General features: G+C 41.8%; 1 protein-coding gene across 3 annotated transcripts in view; it reads right to left on the reverse strand.

Annotated features, from left to right (window-relative positions):
• camsap1b (calmodulin regulated spectrin-associated protein 1b) overlaps positions 1 to 18,477 on the reverse strand; it is a 31,510-nt gene extending 13,033 nt beyond the window's left edge. For 2 of the 3 annotated variants that reach the window (XM_069682689.1, XM_069682688.1), the window contains exons 1-8: positions 18,084 to 18,477; positions 16,392 to 16,558; positions 11,353 to 11,615; positions 6,842 to 7,003; positions 4,480 to 4,560; positions 1,070 to 1,211; positions 713 to 852; positions 409 to 505 (exon numbers count right to left, since the gene is read on the reverse strand). In XM_069682689.1, coding sequence (XP_069538790.1) covers positions 409 to 505; positions 713 to 852; positions 1,070 to 1,211; positions 4,480 to 4,560; positions 6,842 to 7,003; positions 11,353 to 11,615; positions 16,392 to 16,557 — 1,051 coding nt within the window. In that variant the 5' untranslated portion in view covers position 16,558; positions 18,084 to 18,477. Of the gene's footprint in view, positions 1 to 408; positions 506 to 712; positions 853 to 1,069; positions 1,212 to 4,049; positions 4,083 to 4,479; positions 4,561 to 6,841; positions 7,004 to 11,352; positions 11,616 to 16,391; positions 16,559 to 18,083 lie in introns of all 3 variants that reach the window. The other variant, XM_069682690.1, reaches the window with a different exon arrangement.
• Positions 18,478 to 20,470: the final 1,993 nt, after the last annotated feature.

Genomic DNA, 20,470 nt, shown 5'->3' on the forward strand with positions numbered 1-20,470 from the left:
TGTGTTCTCGTATGTCTGCGCACACAGTCTCTTGGTGGAACAGAGCATCTTTAAATACACAAAACATCACTTCATATTATGATACGTTAATTATTAACTTTACTCTAGCTGAAATGAGCTAATACAACAACCGTGCGCCACGGAGAGAGAGAGAGATTCTCACCTCCAGGGTAACAGACAGGTATTTGCATGTAGATTCTTTTAAAGACATGTTCATGTTTAAATAGATATACCTCACAGCACAGCTCGCCGGGAGCACTGAATGTCCGTTCTATCATGACCTAATAATCTTTTTGTTTATTTATCAATACAAGGGGTCAAGGAAGGACCATAAGAGGGATAAGAGGGGGAAGAAAAAGGGGAAGAAGGGACAGATTAGGTGTGTGGTAATCACAAAGTGATGCTTACCATCTTTGAACTCTTGGACATCTCTGGGCTGGACAAAATCTGGCTTGACAGTCTCAAACCACCAGAAGAGCTCAGCAATGAACACCATCACATTGTGCTACAATGAGAGCACAAGAAAAAATAACATTAAGACTTGAATACAAGTCGTGATTATCTATAAGTTTTGAAAAACTCCAAAAATGGCTACCGCAGAGTTCTATATTTATTTATTTATTCTTTATTTATATTTCCTTGTATTCTTACACCACCAGGGTAATTTGACATTAGAAATGCTTATGAAAACACAGTATGACAGCTTTTGTACCTTGAGCACCAGCGGCGAGTAGAGCATGTCCTCCGTTGTCAGATAGAAACTTCTATTCAGATACTCGTTGGCAAACTCTCTGAGTAGCTGGATGTTGTACAGGCTATCAGCGATGGAGGGCACTTCCTTCAGGCAAATATCTGATCAGACAAGCAGGGAGCAGGACGGATCAGAACAACTCAATGACCTGCTGGCTATAAATGTCACACTGGCTTGACTAGGACAGTAATCCATGTGCAAGTGCCAAAAATAGAATCACACATGGATATTAAATTCAGTGTGTTAGCAAAGGACTCTTAAAGCATTCTTAAAGGGGAACGGATTATTAGGAGATATTGAACGTTGGCGTGTGCATACCCTCCAGCTTCATGATGTCTGGGCAGTAGTAGTGGACCATGGTGAGCATTGCAGCTCCGTCACAAACATCCCTCATGAGGTCTTCCAGCAGCGGGAAGAAGGGCAGCTGTCGGCCTGAAGCGTGCTCCCGGCGATACCGCACCTAAGCAGCAGGGGGAGAGGATGAGGGTTTTAGGAGAAGCGATTCCACAGCAACAGCACACACAGCCATGATACTATCACCGATTGACACAATATAAAACATCCTAAATGCAATGACTAGTGTCAGAAGTAGGAATCTGTTTTATGGAAGATCTACGTCTGAACTAGTCAAAGCATATATTGATCACAGATGTTTCTGCTCCAGTTAATGCTCTTGGCTATCACATCAAGGTTCTCCCCAGGAGTTTCAAAGTAAAAGATTTTTTATAACCAAATATAAGCTAAGGCTCCTCTTTAACTGATGAACAGCAAGTGCAATAGTCATTTCCAAATGAAGGGATGCTGAATGATAAAATCTTGATCCCACAGTTTAGGGGAGAACCCTGAAAACCTGGTTAAGTATGAGCAGATGGAGGTGGAGGTGTTATGAATAGAACAGAGTGAATGGTCAGCCCTCCTCAGGACTTGGTGAGAAGGCAGCTTATGATGGAGCCCAGTCAAACGAGGCAATGTGAGCCAGCTGACTGGGAGGGAAACTGGGGTAATCACTGGCCCACTTATGGGAAATGAGTGTGTGGTTAGTACAGAAACTCACTCAACCCAGCTGCATTAGTTTTGTAGTCAGACTCTTCTGAGCTGGCAGAGAAGAGCATTTTCTGTATTCGATTCAGATTCCACAATTCATTGACCAAATGGCACAAATTACCAAATACAACAGACTCTAATGACACAGGATAAACACTGTTACATAGGCATGTACATCCGGCAGGTCTATTACAGACCTACATAAGATTTGGAGCAACATACTGTATATATATAGACTGCACATGATGCCAGAGCACACTGCACTGATGGGTACTGCTGCTTGGAGCTGCAGATGCTTCTGCATGATTTACAGATATTCACCATATAAAAGAGCACCGCTAATCAACCTGACATTTTCTGTGTCACGTGTAATAGAGGCATAAAGACAATTAATCAAAGTTCATTAGAAATGCAGACACCTTGCAGTCTTTCCATAAAAGAGAGAAGTGCAAACTAATTGCATCAAAAGCTGCTGCGGATTAGACGATATTCGACATCGTTACATAGTTTGAACACCAGAGAGCACTGAGTTGATTTAGCACGTGTAAGATGTCAGGCTCACTATGTGTCTTGGTCACAAGTGTTTAAAAAAGGACCAAACTTAGGAAACAGTATCATGATTCTGTGTTTATGTTGTGTGTCTATGTAAAAGTTAATAACAGTTATCATCAAAGATAGATCGGCCAACAATCAAATATCAGTATCAGCATCAATATTGGTCAGGCCACACACCCAAATAAAAAAGGTAGAAAGACCTGGATAGATTCTTCCATAACAATATATAACAGAATAAATTACAGATATTCGATTTTTAAAATGAATACTTGATGTGAAAAAAATCAGCACTACAGCGGCTGTCTCGCGAGCTCTCGCGTGTTACCATGTGTCCTCGAGCACACTCTCTTGGTAACGAAGCATCTTTGAAAGCACACTTCACTTTATACGTTAACAATTAACTTTAGTCCAGCTGAATACATCAACCATGTGCTAATGATTTCAGAGAATTCAAACCACAGCCCGGCGGGAGAAAGATCGTTTCTTACCCCAAGCTTAACAGACAGATGTAGGTATGTTGATTTTTTTTTAAAAGACATGTTTATGTTTCAATAGATATACCTGTCACAGCACACGCTGAATGTCAGTTCTACCGTAACACTATTTTATTTGTTTATTTTGCAAGGTGTAGGAAGCCTATGCTGATCTTTTAAAAGGCATGTTTCTATTTAACTAAATATATCCTCACAAGTAAGTTTGTCTCGTTGTGTTGGTGGACATATATAGATATATATTAAAATAGATATTCGAATAGTTCGAACCTATGTGTTTTTTTTGAAGGGAATATTGAATGTCATTTTCGGCCAATTTTGACCGCACAAGTTTAAACGCTTTATTTAAAACACTGAGCAAAAGACGTCCAAAGACAATTTAAATACAGTAGATCACAGCAGACAGAGCAGAGTCAAGCAGCTAAAAAGATAGTTCTCTCAATAACTTGGCAACATGTTGAGCCTTTTCTGAACATTTACTATGATACATCTACAGCCTGCAGGGATTGATGCAATTGATCAATATTACACAGTATGTACTTGAGCACACAGGTGAAACTACCAACCAAAACTTAAGGAGCTCTACTACAACTGCAGTTCTACATAAGGGGACTTCCCCTGACTAAGAGGTAACACTGTACCGCTGTGGAGAGCTCCTCTGGCTCCAGCATGCAGTGGGACAGCTTGAGCATGACATCAGGCTGACACACATACACAAACAAAGCAAAGATACTGTCAGAGGAGGAGACTGTGGGCACAGTGGAAACAGTGTGTGTGCGAGACAGCAGAAGAGAGAGACCAGAGGGGGAGATGACAAAGCAGATCAGTGAGAGGAGGTGGCCAGGGATGGGACTGCAAAGCAGGAGAGGTGTGGGCATGGATTTGCTCTTATTCTCACTGGGCAACTTAATACCACACACACGCACAGCCAATACATATTGCCTACTTGAGCTTGAAATGAGATAGCACACATTGCGTAGCTACAACAATATCTTTTTAGCACTACACAAAAAGTCAGGAACACCTTACACCTGTGTGTACACCTGTCGGCTTTTCCCCCTTGCTGAACCCTGGCTACAAGCAGCACAGAATGAGCTTGAATGAGCCATGGTGGAGAGTGCGCGCACATCAACACAGAACTATGCGTGCAAAGGGGAGAGGGGGGAGAAGATGGGGTAACGGGGGTTGGGGGCTGGCATCCAACTTACAGGGACAAGCTTCCAATACCATTTGGAGGGAGACTATCCAGTTTGCAGGGACAAGAAAGGGGAGGGAGGGACAGATGAGGAACAGGAGCAGAGAGATTAACAGGTCAGAGGTCACAGACAAAAGGATTGGATCTGCTTCCGGGTTAAACAGAGAAAAAAAAAAGAGCAGGGTCAGAACAAGAATGCCAACAGAGGAAACATTCTGTATCAGAACTAAAGATCCTTTTGTTGTCTTAAGCCCATCTTGTTTGATAAAGATTTTTATCCACGTGGATAAAGTCTAAATGGGGAGTTACTTTAAAAGTCCTAAAAGCCGGACATAGGGTGCTACAGGTGGAAACTTGCTGAATACCAATAAAGTTGGTATATTTGGTTTCAGATTTCTCTCCTGCAAAAGAACAAAACAGGAAGACAGAGTGAGCAGCTTTACCTTTTGGTGGCTGGGGGACTCGAGGGGGTGGTGCTTGACTTTGAGCTCCCTTTCTGTCATCTCCCTCATCTTCATGTTCACCTGCAGAGCCAATCATGACATATGGAGCACGTTTACATTTACTCATAGAAACCAAGTTATGAAGAAAAGGGCGGAACACATTTATAACACATTTTTGTGTCAAATATGAATATAAATGCAACAGGTCAGCGTTCATTGTCCTCTACCTTTGACCTTATTTTGGAAGGACGGCTTATACCCCTTTCCCACCGAAATTAGCGCGTTGACGCAGGTGTTTTCAGACCCGGGAAGACCCACTTATAAATGCAGATTGTCTCTTTTCCCATTGCCAGTGGAGTATACTCCTGTAAGTCTCTTTTCTGCTGCGTAACAGAAGCACCAGACACAGGGTTAGTAAACAGTGAAGACGTTACGGTGGTTAGGACTTCATTGTATCTATTACTCATTCAGTTTGTTTATCAAACTGGGCGACGACAAATAAGGAACGATGTCCGAGCACTGCTCGGACGGAGACGGGCGGGGTGTGTAGCTGAGATGGCAAGGAGTCGCAGAAGTTACTGACGGAGCATAGCATTGCAACGGAGAGGGGGCGGAGATTAGCGTGTCGACGCAGGTTTTGTGTTCCCATCAATGCTGATCAGAGCCGAGGCGATAATTATCCGGGTCTACTGCAGAGTCATTTGACCCGGGTCTGAATGCTGATTGTAACCTTTCCCATTAAGCAAAAAAGCCGGGTGTTAGCAGGTTTTTGACCAGTGGGAAAGCGGCTTTATTTGTTTCCAACTGAGCAAAACAGAACAAATGTGTCAGTCTGTGTCTAGGCAACTATTAAGCAATGGAAACAGCTGTTTGAAGTTCTGGGGGTTAGTTTGTGTTATTTTTGGTTTTATGGCTGACTTTGGATGGAACAAATTTAAGAGCAAGGGCATATTCCTTAGTGTTATGACTTCTCCTTTCTTGTTACCCCTTCTGTGTTTCCTGCTCTGTTTGCAGTCTTTTGATATAAACATGCAAACTCATAAAAAGCAGATCACCTGAATGCATGGCAGAGAAACATGCGTCTTCCAGGAGGAATCTACCAGGGGAAATAATGGTTCTCTAACTTCCATCTCTGATTATGTTAACCAGCTTTTTAAGTTACGTGACATGTAAAAAAAAAAAAAAATTGCTTCCTGATGAAGTCTATGCAAATACAAATACTGACTATTATCTTCAATGTCAGAGAAACTGGTTAGTCGAGCGACAGAGCATTTAACAACAATCTTGAAAGCTTGTTTAATGTTCAAGTCATCAAACAAACATTCACTCAGCAGTTTTATTGCAGTATATTAAATTATTTGGGGTTTAACTATCAGCTGTGGGAAATTGTAAAGCAGACTTTTTAACCAGGCCAAACAATTACTAAATTAAAATGATGAATAAATACACTGACAGATTGAGCAGGAAAAACTCGTCACTTTGGGATGTAAAGTGTCCATCAGCAGGGGACACTTTCCTTCTCTCAGATAGTGATGGTGTCGGACATTATGATGATTTATGGACACACTGAGTCATGGCTTTCGCTGCCTCAGGCCTTGAAAGATGAGTGCAACATGAGCCTGAGACTCTTGTGTGTGCAGCAGATTCACACTTCTATGTGTGAGCCCGTCCCTGAGCAGCAGTGACAGAAAGGCCTCAAGAAAACAAGCCACCTATCTTGTTCGTGTGAAACAGGTTATCCCACATGGTACTGATGGGCTGCCTAGGATTACAATCAGCTAGAGTATTACCGTAAAACTCGGTATATAAGATGCACTTTTAATACATTTTTCTTCATCTAAAAAGTGGGCTGCGTCCTATATACTGGTGCGACCAATATACCAGTATAAAATGCAGAGAGGGGTATGTTATTGTGTTATGGTATTTTACCCAGACGATGGCGCTATTATCTAGCTAAAGCTTCGTCACAGACATGCGCCGCCATGATCGCTAGTGCAGCCGCCATCCTCACAACAATCAGCGTTACCGTCTAACGGCTGAGCTCAACTACCGCACCGGCAGCTAGCAAGATTGCAAACCAGACACAGCCAAATCAGACAGTAAGCTTTAATTTCTCAAATGAAAATAAATTGAAATAGTGTTGAAATAACTTGTATACGTGTTTTTATTAATAAATAGCGACATTAAAAACCTTTTTCCCCCTCTGAGATACCACCAAAAACAGATTGCGTCTTACATTCCGGTGCGACTTCAATTCCAGATTTTATGGTAGATAAAAAATGTCCAACCTTTTTATTAATATGTTGATGCTATGTTTCCGTTACTGTATCTTTACAATTTATGTCTGCGTCTATGTTCAAACCTTGTTGATCCAGAAGACCATCGCGTCCTCCAGGTCGAAGGGCAGCTCCTTGGAGGCACTGAAGGTGGAGAAGCGCTTGACAGAAGCCACCACTTTCTCGATGCTGATCATCTCCACCGTGTAAGCCATCATCAAAGCATCAATCATGGGCATGTGAGCACTCTGTGTGAGGGAGAGAGAGAAACACAAGACAGTTCAGTTTCATTGGCTTTTATCCCTGAGTTTCCAATGTAATGAACATTAAAGCCGGAGGCAAAGAAGCTGAGCCTGCAATATAATACAGATTTATCCAAACAAACAGAAAACACTGTGGAGCTTGGAATATGATCCAATCAACGTGTTATTCCACAATCAATACGGACTATACTAAATAGTATAGAAAGTGTATATAGAGTGTTTTAAGCATACCCTTACTTCTAAAACCAATTTATAAGATTCTTCCAGCCTCCCTGAAGAGACACTAACTCCACATAAGACCATCTGTTACCAAAGACTTATAAACAAACTTTGATGTGTAAAACTGCTAAATTGGGTTCCCTTTAAGTGTTTGTTTATAAAATCCTTCAGACATGTTTGGACGACACCTAAGATTTTATAGAACTAGTTTCAAGCATATCCCAGTCATTACTTTTGCAGGTAATGAGCAACCATTTTGGAGGTCATATTCTGTTGTAGAGAAAAGTCAGTGAGCAGTGGAGTCTGTACAGGTTGTAGATAAATGGATGAGAAGAATTGATTAGGGGACTTTCTAATCCAGAGCTGTAGTAGGACAACCCTGCGGTTCCTACAGCTTTAAATAACCTACCAGGGTTAATCAAAAGTTCAACCTCTCTTTCAGCACAATGGGTGTCCAACCTTAAACCCGCTCTCTATATCCTAATGCAATCAAGAGGCCCAGCAGGAGCAACCCTTCCTCAAGCAGCCAAACACCTGGTGCCAGCCACTAAAACTACTGCTTCTTGAAAGCTAGGGTGGGAATTAACTTAACCAATGACGAATAAATCTGTTGACAACACCCCTTCATCATCAATCTCTTTTTTTAAATTACATCCTCTGGTTTGGTCCGTTACCAAGGGTTACTCCTTGTCCTGAACAAAACAACGTATAATGCAGAAACTGAAGCCATTACAGAGCGAGTACAGACATGATATTGCTGCAGTCAGTGCTTTGTGTAACGTGCTGCTAGCTTAATCCAATTGCTGATGGAAGTGCTCAGAGATTAGGCTTGTTAACATAACGAATGAGAGTTATTCAGAGCTTTCGCCACAGAACAACCAACACTGACAATAACAGGGAAAATCTACTTCCAGGCAAGCTACATCCCCACTCTAATATATAAGACAGAGCATACAGGAAGCTAAAGGATGTTCAGATTCTGCTGGCTCATTGGAGTCACTCACACTGTAGCTACTGTTCCGCTGAGCTGTTTTGTGTTTTCCATTACCATGACACATACATTCTTGTACCTTTAAGACTCCTTTGATCTGCCTTCATTTAAATCGTTAACAATCTGGTCCTACCTCTAAGCCTTCATTCATCTCTTTTGATATATTACTGATGAAATTAATTGCTGTTATCTGTAACCATGGTGATATTGTTTGTCCAAACTCGAGCATGAAGTTGAAAAGGGTGCTGAAAATCATGGGTGCAGCATACACAACAAAGCAAGCAAGGTGACTCAAGTATGAACCAGGAAGTCTGTCTGTTCCTGTGATAGATGTTTAAAACAGACAGTTTGAGTAACTGTATCGTTTACAATAGGTTTTTCTTCCACATAAGTGTATTTACTCAAATGAGTGTTGAAACATGCAACAATAGGGTCTTACTGTAATACATGTGCAGCATGATAATGCAGCAATAGAAGACCATTTGCAGAGTGCACTGCATAAATCACTTAAGTGTCAATAAGTAGAGCTCAGTGAATAACAAAAGGACAAAATATAACAGCATGGTGAAGTCTTTTGTTCTCCTCCAACACTTTCTCTGCCCTTCATACGCTCACCGTGAGGCTCCATGGGGAGCAGGGGCTGCTGTTGCCCCGAGCTGAATGTGTGTGTGTGCACCTTGACAGACAGATAGACAGACAGCGTGCATTCACACACACATATAAAGTGGACTCAAGGGGACGGGCAAGCTGATAGTTTTACAAACCCCAGATGTTACCCCAACAAGAGTCAGACAGTCTGCAGGTACAGAATCCTTTTCATTCATTCACACACGCACACACACATAGAAAAATGGGAGTTGCTATGGAAACCCCTTGTGAAGTCAGCAAACTTAAAGGGGGGGGGTCCAACAGTCTATCAGAGATAAGCTGTGTCCTGCCCAGGATATTCCATCGCCTCACCAGGCTTTGTGTCTGGCTCCTTACACACAGGCCTGCGTGGATTATTTTGTCAGGCTGCTAGCAGGAAACGCAGACACACACCCCTGACTACCCAGCCTGCAGAGAGGAGGGCCTGCTCCACACATCATTGCTGGTTTCCATGGTAACAAAAGGGTAGGAAGATGGCTGAGAGCAAGTGAGCGGGTTGGTGTTCATTATATTCTGTGTGAAGTGTGCTGTCGGTGAAAATGTGAGACATCGGATCTCATTGCCACAGAGAACGAGGGTGTGTGTGCGTTTCTGTGTGTGCGCTCTGGACTCCATTCACTGTGCTGTGACGTGGTGCTGTTGATTCAGGTGATACCATAGAGGATGTGGGTAACACACAAGGGACATTTAACCTGTTCAGGAGCTGATCTGTAAAAACATTGGGCACAAAACACTTGCATGGTGACTGCAGAAGGGGCCAACAAAGCCAAGCAACCAGTTTCCTGCATGATCACACATGACTTCTCCACAGATCCCCAAAAACAAACAGCAGGAAATCAAAGTGCGGACATTCAGCAAATGCTCTTAACAGATTTACAAAATGTAGGTATGAAAAAAAACCCAACCAACAATAACATCTATTCTTAGAATTATTTTCACCAGAGTAACCCTCTTAACACTGCTGCATGTGATTAAACTGCCAGTTCTGAGAGGGCACAGGCCTCTACTTTTTATGGGGTTTTTACATTCTTTTCTATAAAGTAATGAAGTATAGTTGCACATGTGCAGACTGAAGCAGAGAGGATGCTTACTGATGCAAAGGTTGAAGTAATAAACTCGAAGATTTTCATTAAAATAAATATCTATTATGTCACTATCTATCACCGAATGAGGTAACACAATGGTGATTGAGCCTATGGCCCACTGATGAAAGCCTTTGCATTTGCAGTATCACAGACTGGGTGTCTGTGGCGACATTCGACTAAAAAAAATCACAAGCGGCGCCCAGTTAGTGACGTGTTTTCCATCAGCCAGCAGTGGTTGGTCTGCCAGAGAGGGTAGGCGGAGCTAAGCGGCTGCTTTTCCGGTCTCTGCAAGTGTTGTGAGTAAACAGTAATCTACTATGGCTGAACAAACAAAGAAAAGATGGATGACTACAGATACAACTTCAACAATAAGTGAAAATCCAAAGAAAAAGAAACAAATGACGCTCAGATGAAGGCAAACAGTCTAAAAAGGAAAGAGACCATCAGCGAGGAAAATCAAGAGTTACAACCGGAGCCAAACGTGGACGTCACACATGCAACACTGTCTGGATATCTGGGAAGTGTGCTCCCGCAATTACCGTTTATCGCCACAGGTGCAGCTAAAGAGAAGGAATCTGAGATCTTCAAGTTTATACCTTTAATGTTCTTCAGTAAGTAGTAATTCTAGTAAAGTAGAATTAATATCTAACGTAAGAAATTCTAACGCAAATTATCGCTGAAAAAAATATTCAAGCTACTACGGTGATTATAAAGGATTTTTATACCTTTGTGAGTCTAAATTAAACGTCTTTGTGATCGTGTTTTGTATGTTTGGCTAAGGATAGTAGAAAGAACATATAGAACTATATAAATTGTTGTGAAGAGCAAAAGTAAGTCTGGTCCTAACCCCTCATGAAACAACATTGCCATAGCAAAATCACAAACACACTATGAGCTTGAATCACAGCCTTATCTTGCATGAAAGGCCTCGCACAGCCAGCATGAGTAACAGTCAAATTCCATCTCTTAATTTGAATGAAAACCGATAAGGATGCAGCCAAATCATCTGGAGGCTGTTCCACTAAGTCACACACCAAAATGTGTTTGAAAAAACACTTAAATACAGGGGAGGAAAACAGTTAACAAGGTTTAAACGTTTCTTCTACACTGTATGTGTTTCAAATGTCTGTGGCTGACATTGATTGTACTGTTGGATAAGGATAAAAGAGATGGCCTCTTCCATTGATGTCACCGTGGTAAGATAAAACATCAGAAGCAGGAAGAGAAGGGGATGTTACAGGTAATGTGTTATTATAGCTTCTGGCCTGGTTTCCTTCTTCTTTGACAGGCAAGCTTTGCTACAGGTTACATTTTGTAAAAGCTACAGCAACAGCATGGCCTGTCTGATGCTGGAGTCTCTGTAAACAATAATAGTGCGTCCATCCACTCACCATTTTGATGGGCACACCAGCCAGGTCCTCATCAGTGACAGGTGTATCGTCACTTTCCACAACATAAATGCCCTTCCTGGACAGGGCCTGGATGACAGACAGGTGGGACTGTAGAGACGCCGCCTGCTCCGTCTTGAGGATGAGGGCGCAGACACGGCAGTAGAGCTCGCAGGACAGCAGCAGGCGGATGACAGGCGGCTTGATGTGCTCCTGGTCGTACTGGTCTGTGTAGAACGGGTCCCTTAAGTCCTCTGGAATATGGTCTGGAAAATAAATAATTTCTATGTGAATGATGTGGCCTTAAGTAGTATGTAGAGTGTATCTTGAAAATTGTGACATGGATTGTAGACATATGGGTTAGCTGGTAGGCTAAGAATATAGTTAAGCTAATGTACGATAGAGCAGGAAAATGGTGGTGCCTGGCAAGCATCTTTCTGCCTCAGCCTACACCCATCAAACCTTTACAGTGTCAACAGGCTACAGGAATGTGCCAAACCACAGTGCTTTCCATGTTATATTTGCTTCGTGCTGGCTTCAGTTTACTCTGAGCAAACATGGCCATTTGTAATTGCAAGTCACAGCTTACTGCCTCAGAAGTAGATTGGGAAACAGATCCTTGCTAAGCCGAGTCCTCAGTCGGAGCAGGCCTCTCAGGTGACATGGTGGGCTTTGCCAGGACTAATTTAAAAATACTGGAGCCACAAAAACGAAAAGAAAACAATGACCTGCACATGAGAGTCTGCTGCTTTGGATGTGAAGTCATTCTTAAAACCAGAACCCACAGCCATATAAGGGCAGGGGATGAAGCACTTGACTTCTGGCATGCACAGACGTAATACATACTGCAAGATAAAGCTTTTATTAAGGCTAAAATGTTGCACAAACCCTGTCCAAAATCCGGCACTACACAAAACGATGTGGTGGCAGAAATAACCCTGTTCTGTTAAATCCGTTTTGAACTGTCTGAGCGCCAGTAACACAGCATAAGCCGTATGTGTGTATGTGATGTGTTCTTAGTGTCTGCTCTGACTGACGGGATAAAGAGAGCTACTCATCAGCAATCTCCTGCTCACAAAAACAGGAAGGCAGGCAGGCTGCTTCTTCCAGCTGCTTTTGTGGATGATAATACACCACGCACAAATGTTTTACTGCACAAGCGAGGAAGCAGCCAAAGTTAGCAATAATAAAATATAAAACATATCATTGCAAGACTAAACACGACGTCAGCTTAGGCTGCTCAGTTCTCAATGATTGAAAGTCATCAGAAAAGAGCAACTAGTAAGTCTCACATTGTAGATGTTTTTAGGGTCAGGTGTAAATAATCTTAAAGTTGTTTTTGTCGCCTTCAGCATTTTAGACTTTGTGGTGCAGTTTCAGTTAGTTGTATAAACTGGTGGCGTTACCCTGTGATGATGCAACTGTTGCTTGCATGAGGTGTTTTTGACTCAGTGTTTTTTAGAGTCAAAAAATACTTCAGAATGGGGGCGCTGGTTTAGCTCAGTGGGTAAAGAAGGCGCCCAATATAAAGAGGCTACAGTTCTCGGCGTGGCGGGCGCAAGCTCGACACCCGCCCTCGGCCCTTCACTGCATGTCATCCACCTGTCTCTCCTCCCAATATTCCTTGTCTCTCTCCAGCTGTCCCATCTAATAAAGGGCAAAATGGCCAAAACATTTTCTTTAGAAAAAAATAAAATTTCTAAATAATTGATATAATGGGGGATTTTTCTTATGTTCCTAAACATTAAATCCTTGTTTTTATGATTTCTTCAAAGCAAAGTGATGCTCTTCTTTCTTCTGATGTTAGATTTGTTTTTGGATTCTGCCTGTGTGCATCACGTGGTGTATCAACAGTCTTGTCATTTACTGATAAATCTTAGGAAGTAGGAATTTCCCATTTTATATATTTAGAATTTATTTTTGGTCCAACTTTTCACATTCACAAACTCCACGTTTCACTTGCATATGCTGCTAATTGCTGCGCTGCAGAGTCCAGATGTAATAAAAAGAGTGCAGCACTGACCAAACATGGTGAAGTTCAGAAATGAAATGATCAGATATAAACCTGCTCTATTTTAACTGATAGTGATCCATTAAAATGTGCACGGAATTGCAAACATCTCTATTAGAAAATTAGCAGCATTTGTTTCAATGCAATAAATCTCCCTGCTAAAGCAACTATATGAAGATTTGTTGTTATGTAAGCCTGAGCCTGCACTGTTTATAAAATGAACCATGCAGCCTTTGTGTTAGTAGCTGCTCGTGCTCAGATCACATCCATCCTGTGTACTGGGTTCCATATGCATTAAAACAACACAGGCCTCAACGAAATGCTGTCTGCCACCATGCACACACATGTTGCAAATAAGGATGTCGCTGTGCAACAGCATTTTTCTATTAGGCATAACACCCAGCAGTGTGGGTCATTCCTGGAGAGCTGCGTCTGAGTAAATAAACGCATCAGGACACTGAGTGATTGTGTGTGGAAACAAAGGGGTCCAGTTAGGGCGAGACTTCACGTTTGACTTCATTCCACAGACACTGATGTTGTGTGGCAGCTGCCCCCCATTCTCCTGCCACCAGAAGCCAGGCAGATAAATGTTGGGATAGGGCGGAGCATGAGGATAGGGGCCTGGCAGCGAGACCCAGGATGTGCTACAGCAGAGTCAGTCAACCGTGAGCAGCTCGGTACCACGATCAACACAAGCAGGGCAGAGAGCGGGGCAAGGACCAGCAATGTGCCTGCAACTGTCAGCAGGTGCTCGCTCTCGCCGGTGTTGTGTCTGGCTGTCTGTCGCTCAGGCAGGAGCAGCTGTGGCACAGGCAGAGGCCAGTAGAGCATGTACACAAACACAAACATGCACAACCATTGCAATGGATACACACCAGATGCACCTGAATTCCTGACAGACCCTACATTGAGACACGGCAGCACGTATTAAAAATGATGCTACGTCATCTTAACTGTTTACACACCACTGTTCATATCTGCCAGTCATTACACAAGCCAGGCAAGCAACTGTGCAGCAATAGCAATGTAGCACACACCATATGAGCCATGGGGTGAAAATAAAATGGGTCTGGTATATTCAGTTCCCATGGGAGGATGATAATTGCGGCTGCACCTGAGGACTGCCTAAGCTTTGGGGCTAATGTACGCTCTCTGAAACTGAACAGCACCTCCACCCATGATTATCTATGTGTGCCTCATCTTGTTTGTACAGTGATGTTGTTATGCTCCACGTTTCAGCCTGCACAGTTAGCCGGGGCCTATGATGACAAACTGAGAAGTGAGCAAGCGAATGCCTACAAGCCTCGGTTTAAACTCTGGGAAAATATGAGTCCGAGTAATGAACCGTGGCATAAGAAAAATAACAGAATAGACAATAGCTTTCCATCCACAATCTGGATCACCATTAAAGCTCCAATCCTACTGTCATTTGTTTACTATGAAAGCTTCAGTGGTATAAGGAAATCTTTATAATGACCACAGATATGTAAGAGGCAGCAGAACACAAAGGAAAGCTTGTATGAGCCTCTGAAATAATGACGGATGATTTGAACAGAGTCTACACCGATGCAGCAAACATGCAAAGCAGGGAATGATGGGACTCCTGCATTACATGGCTGAGGACTAAGCGTTACCACTACGATAAGGAGAGACGCAGCGTAGCACATGCAAAGGTAAATAGCAGTCCTGCAGTAAAAACAATGGCAGCATCATGTGATTGTATCCTGCAACACTTTCAGTCTTTTGCAGATGATTGAACAACTGCCAAACAGTCCGGATGTTCTCAGTGGACATGCCCGAGTTCAGAGGTTAAATATTTATTATGCGAGCGCAGTCTCTCAGAGAAAATTAGGTCAACATTCTCACACCACAGGATTTTTTTCTTATGGTTAACATATATATGTAGGTACAGACAAAGACACACTGGGCTGCAGGGCCTAGAATAATTCCCAATGCCTCTATATGAAATCATGCCAACACTACTGGCAGGAGATATGAAGGGCAGGAGTCTCTCAACTAGAGTTTCACCAGCCACGATCACTATTTCACCAGGGAGTTCATCTGTTTTCCCGAGTTGAGTACTGAAAAATGGCTGCCTGTAGCAGAAGGAAACTAGCCTACAAGAGAAAGGCAATCCTCCACATTTTTCTGTTTATTCTTCTCCAATTAGTTTTGGCTAAATTTACTAAATAAACTGGCAACTGTGGACATGCCCTCAATTGTTCCCAAACTTTCATCAACAGTTAATTCCTCTACAAATAAAAGACAAAACAAAGCATCAAAAACCCCTCCACATCATGCACTGACTTGATCAGCTGTGAAAGAAGCATACTTTCTTTTGCAGCTGGGTGCTAGTTCTGCAGCCACAAGGAAACAGAGCCTTAAGGGTAATACTTAAAGTCATACAACTCCACTCAGTCCTGAAATCTATTTCAATCTTGACTGTTGCAATGACAGACAAGACAGGAAAATCTGGCCTAAAGGCTCCTAGTTACTAATGCTGATACCATCTTAACAGGGAATGAGTGAGTGGCAGTGCGGATCAGTATTTTCCATGCTCTGAGTACAGTCTAACAAATATAGCCTAATCCTCACTCAGTGCCTGTCACTCGGCCTGATTTGGGTTCAATCTCACTGGCCACCAAACCATAATGGACGGACCTGGTGAGTCAGTGGTGGAGGCTTCAGTTGCCAAGTGTCATGGGGGAATTAGTGTTGGCTTGACTGCACACATACACAAATATTTCTTTCCCTTTCTCTTCCCCCTGTCAATGTGTCAGCTCTGAAGCTCTACACAATCTGCTGACAACAGTATGTTGACAAGAGTAAACACATCGTTGCAGCAATAACATCCAAAATAGCTATGAGAATAGGAGGGAAGATGCTGCACAAGATCCATTAAAGTCTCTATGGTCACAAATGCCCCGCCACCTGTAAATTATTTTGTGAGAAATTCATATAGCCAACGGGAAATCTAAATAAAATAGATAATTGGTGTTCCTTTTGTGTGAATGCAAAATAAATTACTTACCAATGCCATAGGCTTTGGCAAACAGCCACCGTAGGTTGGCAGCTATCTTTGCCCTGGCGGAGTCATACATCTCCAACGGTACGACGTCCATTGTGCCTTCTGCAGCGCCAGTCAAATCCACTTTTCTCCTGGTACTGTCCGCACCAGCACACAAATCAACATCCATCCTAAAAAAATTAAAATAAACATGATGTTAAAGTCACAATAATACTGAACATTCTGCTGAGTCAGGGACACAGCCAAAAAGCCAGACATAAGCTACCTACAACCCGCAAAGTGACAATTGTCGGCATGGTTTATATGAGTGGCTGGACACTCTATCAGTATGATTCTTCAATAAATAAGTAAATAAAATCCTCATCTGGCGTTTGATTATTATTAAGGACAATACTGTTTTGGGTGCTTCTGTTAATCCTCCCTTTAGTGGTCAATTAGGCTTACATCTGGTGGCTGAGACATAAGTACCAAAGTAGCATCCTGTCCGTGATGATTACATTCATAATGTCAAATCCTTAATGAGAAAGTATAGACAGTGTCTCATTACATTATAAAAGGAAACTGCAGTGAGGCCATAGTTAATTAAAACAATGCTGAGTATGTGCATGAAACTTTCTGGTCATTATGTACACTCTGTTAAGCACATTAGGTACTGTACTAATCCGGTACTACAGAACAAAAGAAATTCATTGCCTCTCCCAATAAATTTACATTAGAGTTGCTTGAACCAAAATCCCTTAAAGAAAGAGAATTTTGATGATTACAAGAGTACAGTAATCATACTGGTAGGTAATAAAGCTAACTACTAAAACCCCCACATTTATACACATAAATATTTCAAACCCTGCAACATAACTCTGAAAGTAGTGGCCCAGTCTAGACTCACATCTACAGGACGTTATACAGGGACTCAATGTTGATTTGATCCGTCTCTTTAAACTCCTTTCATCAACTAAAATCGTATTTGCATGTTTTGACAGTTTGCTTTGAAAACCTTGTAAGCTCATATTTCAAGAAGCGCTACGCATTTTAAGTTACTACTACTATTAAATATGATTTCCATTATCAGTGCCTACAGCCAAGTCAGAGCACTTTCACTTTCAAATGCTCCTGCCCTGTAGGCTGAGTTCTTGCTTGGCCGTACCCATTTTGTTTTTGTTTTTTTAATAATTTGTTGTGGAAATTTACAATGACCAAAACAATACATCCACAGCAGCATTTCTAATAAATTAACAGGATGGCGATAATTAGGGGAAAGTGGAATGTATCTGCTTACACATAGTATTATAGTAAGGGCCAACGCCTTGTTACCTTTATTTTGCCAGAAAAAAATAAAGTTTACACCGATAAAGTTAATGTTCTAATACCTGTACGCATTACCTTCCCACCACACCATTATGGTGCCACTAACGGCCCAAAGCTTGTTTCTTGATCAAGCTAGGTAATTGCTAATCACATAGATTAGCTATATATGCTAGTATACTGGTATTGTTATACACTCATGAATCAGGGGACACCCGTTATGTGACACGGTGCACATTTGCCTGACTATAGGTTATCTAAGCGCCCATGCATGCAAATGTAAAGCAGCTAGCTAACTAAGCGGCTAACGGTTAGCCTGCTAGTGTGTACTGTAACAGCAGCACTGCATTCATCGGCCCCATGAATGACGTTAGCTAGCTGGCAACACATTACCTTGAAAGGTGTGGTGTATTTCCAAGACACCCTTCAGATCCGTCGGGGTAAACAATCAACCAACGACCTGCCTCGCTTTACAATGGCCTGCAGTGTAGAAAATACACCAGCAGCAGCGACGCATCATAGCCAGCTAATAATGCTAGCAGCGAGGGAGGCGAGTTTGAACGGTCTCCTCCCAGCAACAGGACCCTTTTCGCGGCCTGCGTGACAACCGCTCCACGGCAGGCTTTCAGTGGAAACAAATGCCAGGCAGAAGAGGGGGGGCTCTCCAAAGAAGAAACACGTCGTAAATAGGCTCTTCTGTTTAAAAATCTATCTCTGTACCAGGCACCACATGATAGTTAACGTTTGCAGATATCATTGTGGCACGGTCTATGCAGCGAGGACCGGCGGTGTGTTCGCGCTCTGCCCATAGAAATGTAATTATCATCCCAGCCTTCGTAAAAGCCACGTCTGCGCATGCGTGATTACTTACCAGACTGTTATTAGTAATACTGGTAATAACTGTCAAACCATTACCAACACTAACTCACTCTTCTACTTTTATTTCACTCACTTTGGAAGTTAAAACAAAAAACAAAGCTCAGTTTACCTTCACTTGTTATGACCAATTCGTTTTTATTACTTTATCGCAATGATTACAAATTCATCATTCCAAATAGCTGTTTCTTTTGTACATTGAGAGTTTTTTTTATCGGTCAAATTAAAATAATATATTAACTGCAGGTCTTGGTTTAAGTTGATATAATTAGCCAGTCTAGCAAGTCTATCTCTGGGATTCATCTTATTTAGTTTTTGTATTTCATCTCTAGGGTATGTTAATTTTTCGGCATCCAAAACTTGTTCTATTGTTGTTCACCATAGTTTTAGCTTAGGTGGATGTTGTTGTTTTCCATGTCCTTGTCATGGATGCATGTCATGACCACTTCAATCAAACTAAAATACTTGTCTGACAAAGTGAGCAAAACCACGGGCATGTCCAGTTGCTTACTTAAATCTTTCATCAATTTCAATATGAATTTACCATAACATATGTACACCTTTTATTATTATCGCCTTGTTTTGTCCTTGTGACATTAACCGACGATGCCATCTAGTGGTGAAATGTGCTATATAAAACATTTAATCCCATTAACATTTCAGTATTTTTGTGAAACAGTTTGAGTATCAACACCAATTTGTATACGTTGACATTTTGCTTTTGTTGCATTAGGCCTACTAAACTTCTGTTAACATATCCTGGATATATCACAATTATATCCAATATCAATGGGACAATTTGCATGTATTCTTTAATATCATCATCACAGAGGGTATTTTTATAATTACAGTGACCACACAGCAGTGAGTCAGGGCTGGGCATTTGGGGCAGAATTGTCCAAAACAAACTTATCATCCATCATAATCACAGCACAATACCTAAGGTATGTGGTAGTCATTTTGCATCACAGGGGACTTGAACTCATAACCTGGTCACAGCCAGGTCATTCTCAATGTATTGAGTCTAATTTGTGGTGTTATTGTTTTCTCAAAAGTAGTTCTACAGTTTATTACTAGGTCTTTCATGTGAATAAATTGCCTTCTGATTTGTAGTAAGAATTCGCAATGTCAGCTGTAGCAGCGTAGAAGTGCAACAATAATTTGACACAGGGTTAAAATGCAACCTAAAGCCTTGTTGCATCTTCTCTCCTCACACTTTGCACATGCTTCACCTGACATGACTTGAGCACTGGACTCCAAGTATGCACATTGGTCAAGTTGTTCTTACAGATGTACCTTGATTAATGCAGAATACTGTCTGTCTATTCACAACACTCACTCTCATAGCAAACACACAGTTTAAACTGTTGCAGTTATGAGGTATCTATATGAAGCGAACCAAGCTTCTTTCTTCTCAAAAGGATTTGCCAAAGCTGAGCAGGCCGCCATTAAAAAAGTGAAAGTCTGCACATGTCAGGTAGCAGAGAGGCAAGTAGAGGAGAGTCAGAGGAACCTTATTTGACTTGTGGGTAAAATCTTGATGTTGTGTGACGAAGTTCTGAATCATCCTTGATCTCTTGGAGTTTGGAACCTTTCCTATTGGCTGTGCTGCATGGGGAAGATTTGGCTCCACAACCAGGACTATTTAATCCAAGGTGATATTTGGGTTATAAACTGTCCATTTTTTTTAGTACTTTAAGTGTTAGTAGATAATGTTCAAAGAATTAATCAGCAAGCACTTGAATTGGACACCATATCCGTGTGTGGGAAATCAAGGTCAAGTTACTATGTCAGGATCAGACACTTCAGATGATAGATATCTAAGGTGTTTGGAGTTAGGATTTCTTTAATTAATTAATTAATTAATTATTCCAGACTAAATGGCTCTCAACTCCCTTCCAAAG

The sequence above is a fragment of the Semicossyphus pulcher genome, unplaced genomic scaffold (genome assembly GCF_022749685.1).
Source record: "Semicossyphus pulcher isolate SPU_LCO1_2020_fin unplaced genomic scaffold, fSemPul1.0.p SCAF_6, whole genome shotgun sequence".
NCBI classification, from domain to species: Eukaryota; Metazoa; Chordata; class Actinopteri; order Labriformes; family Labridae; genus Semicossyphus; species Semicossyphus pulcher.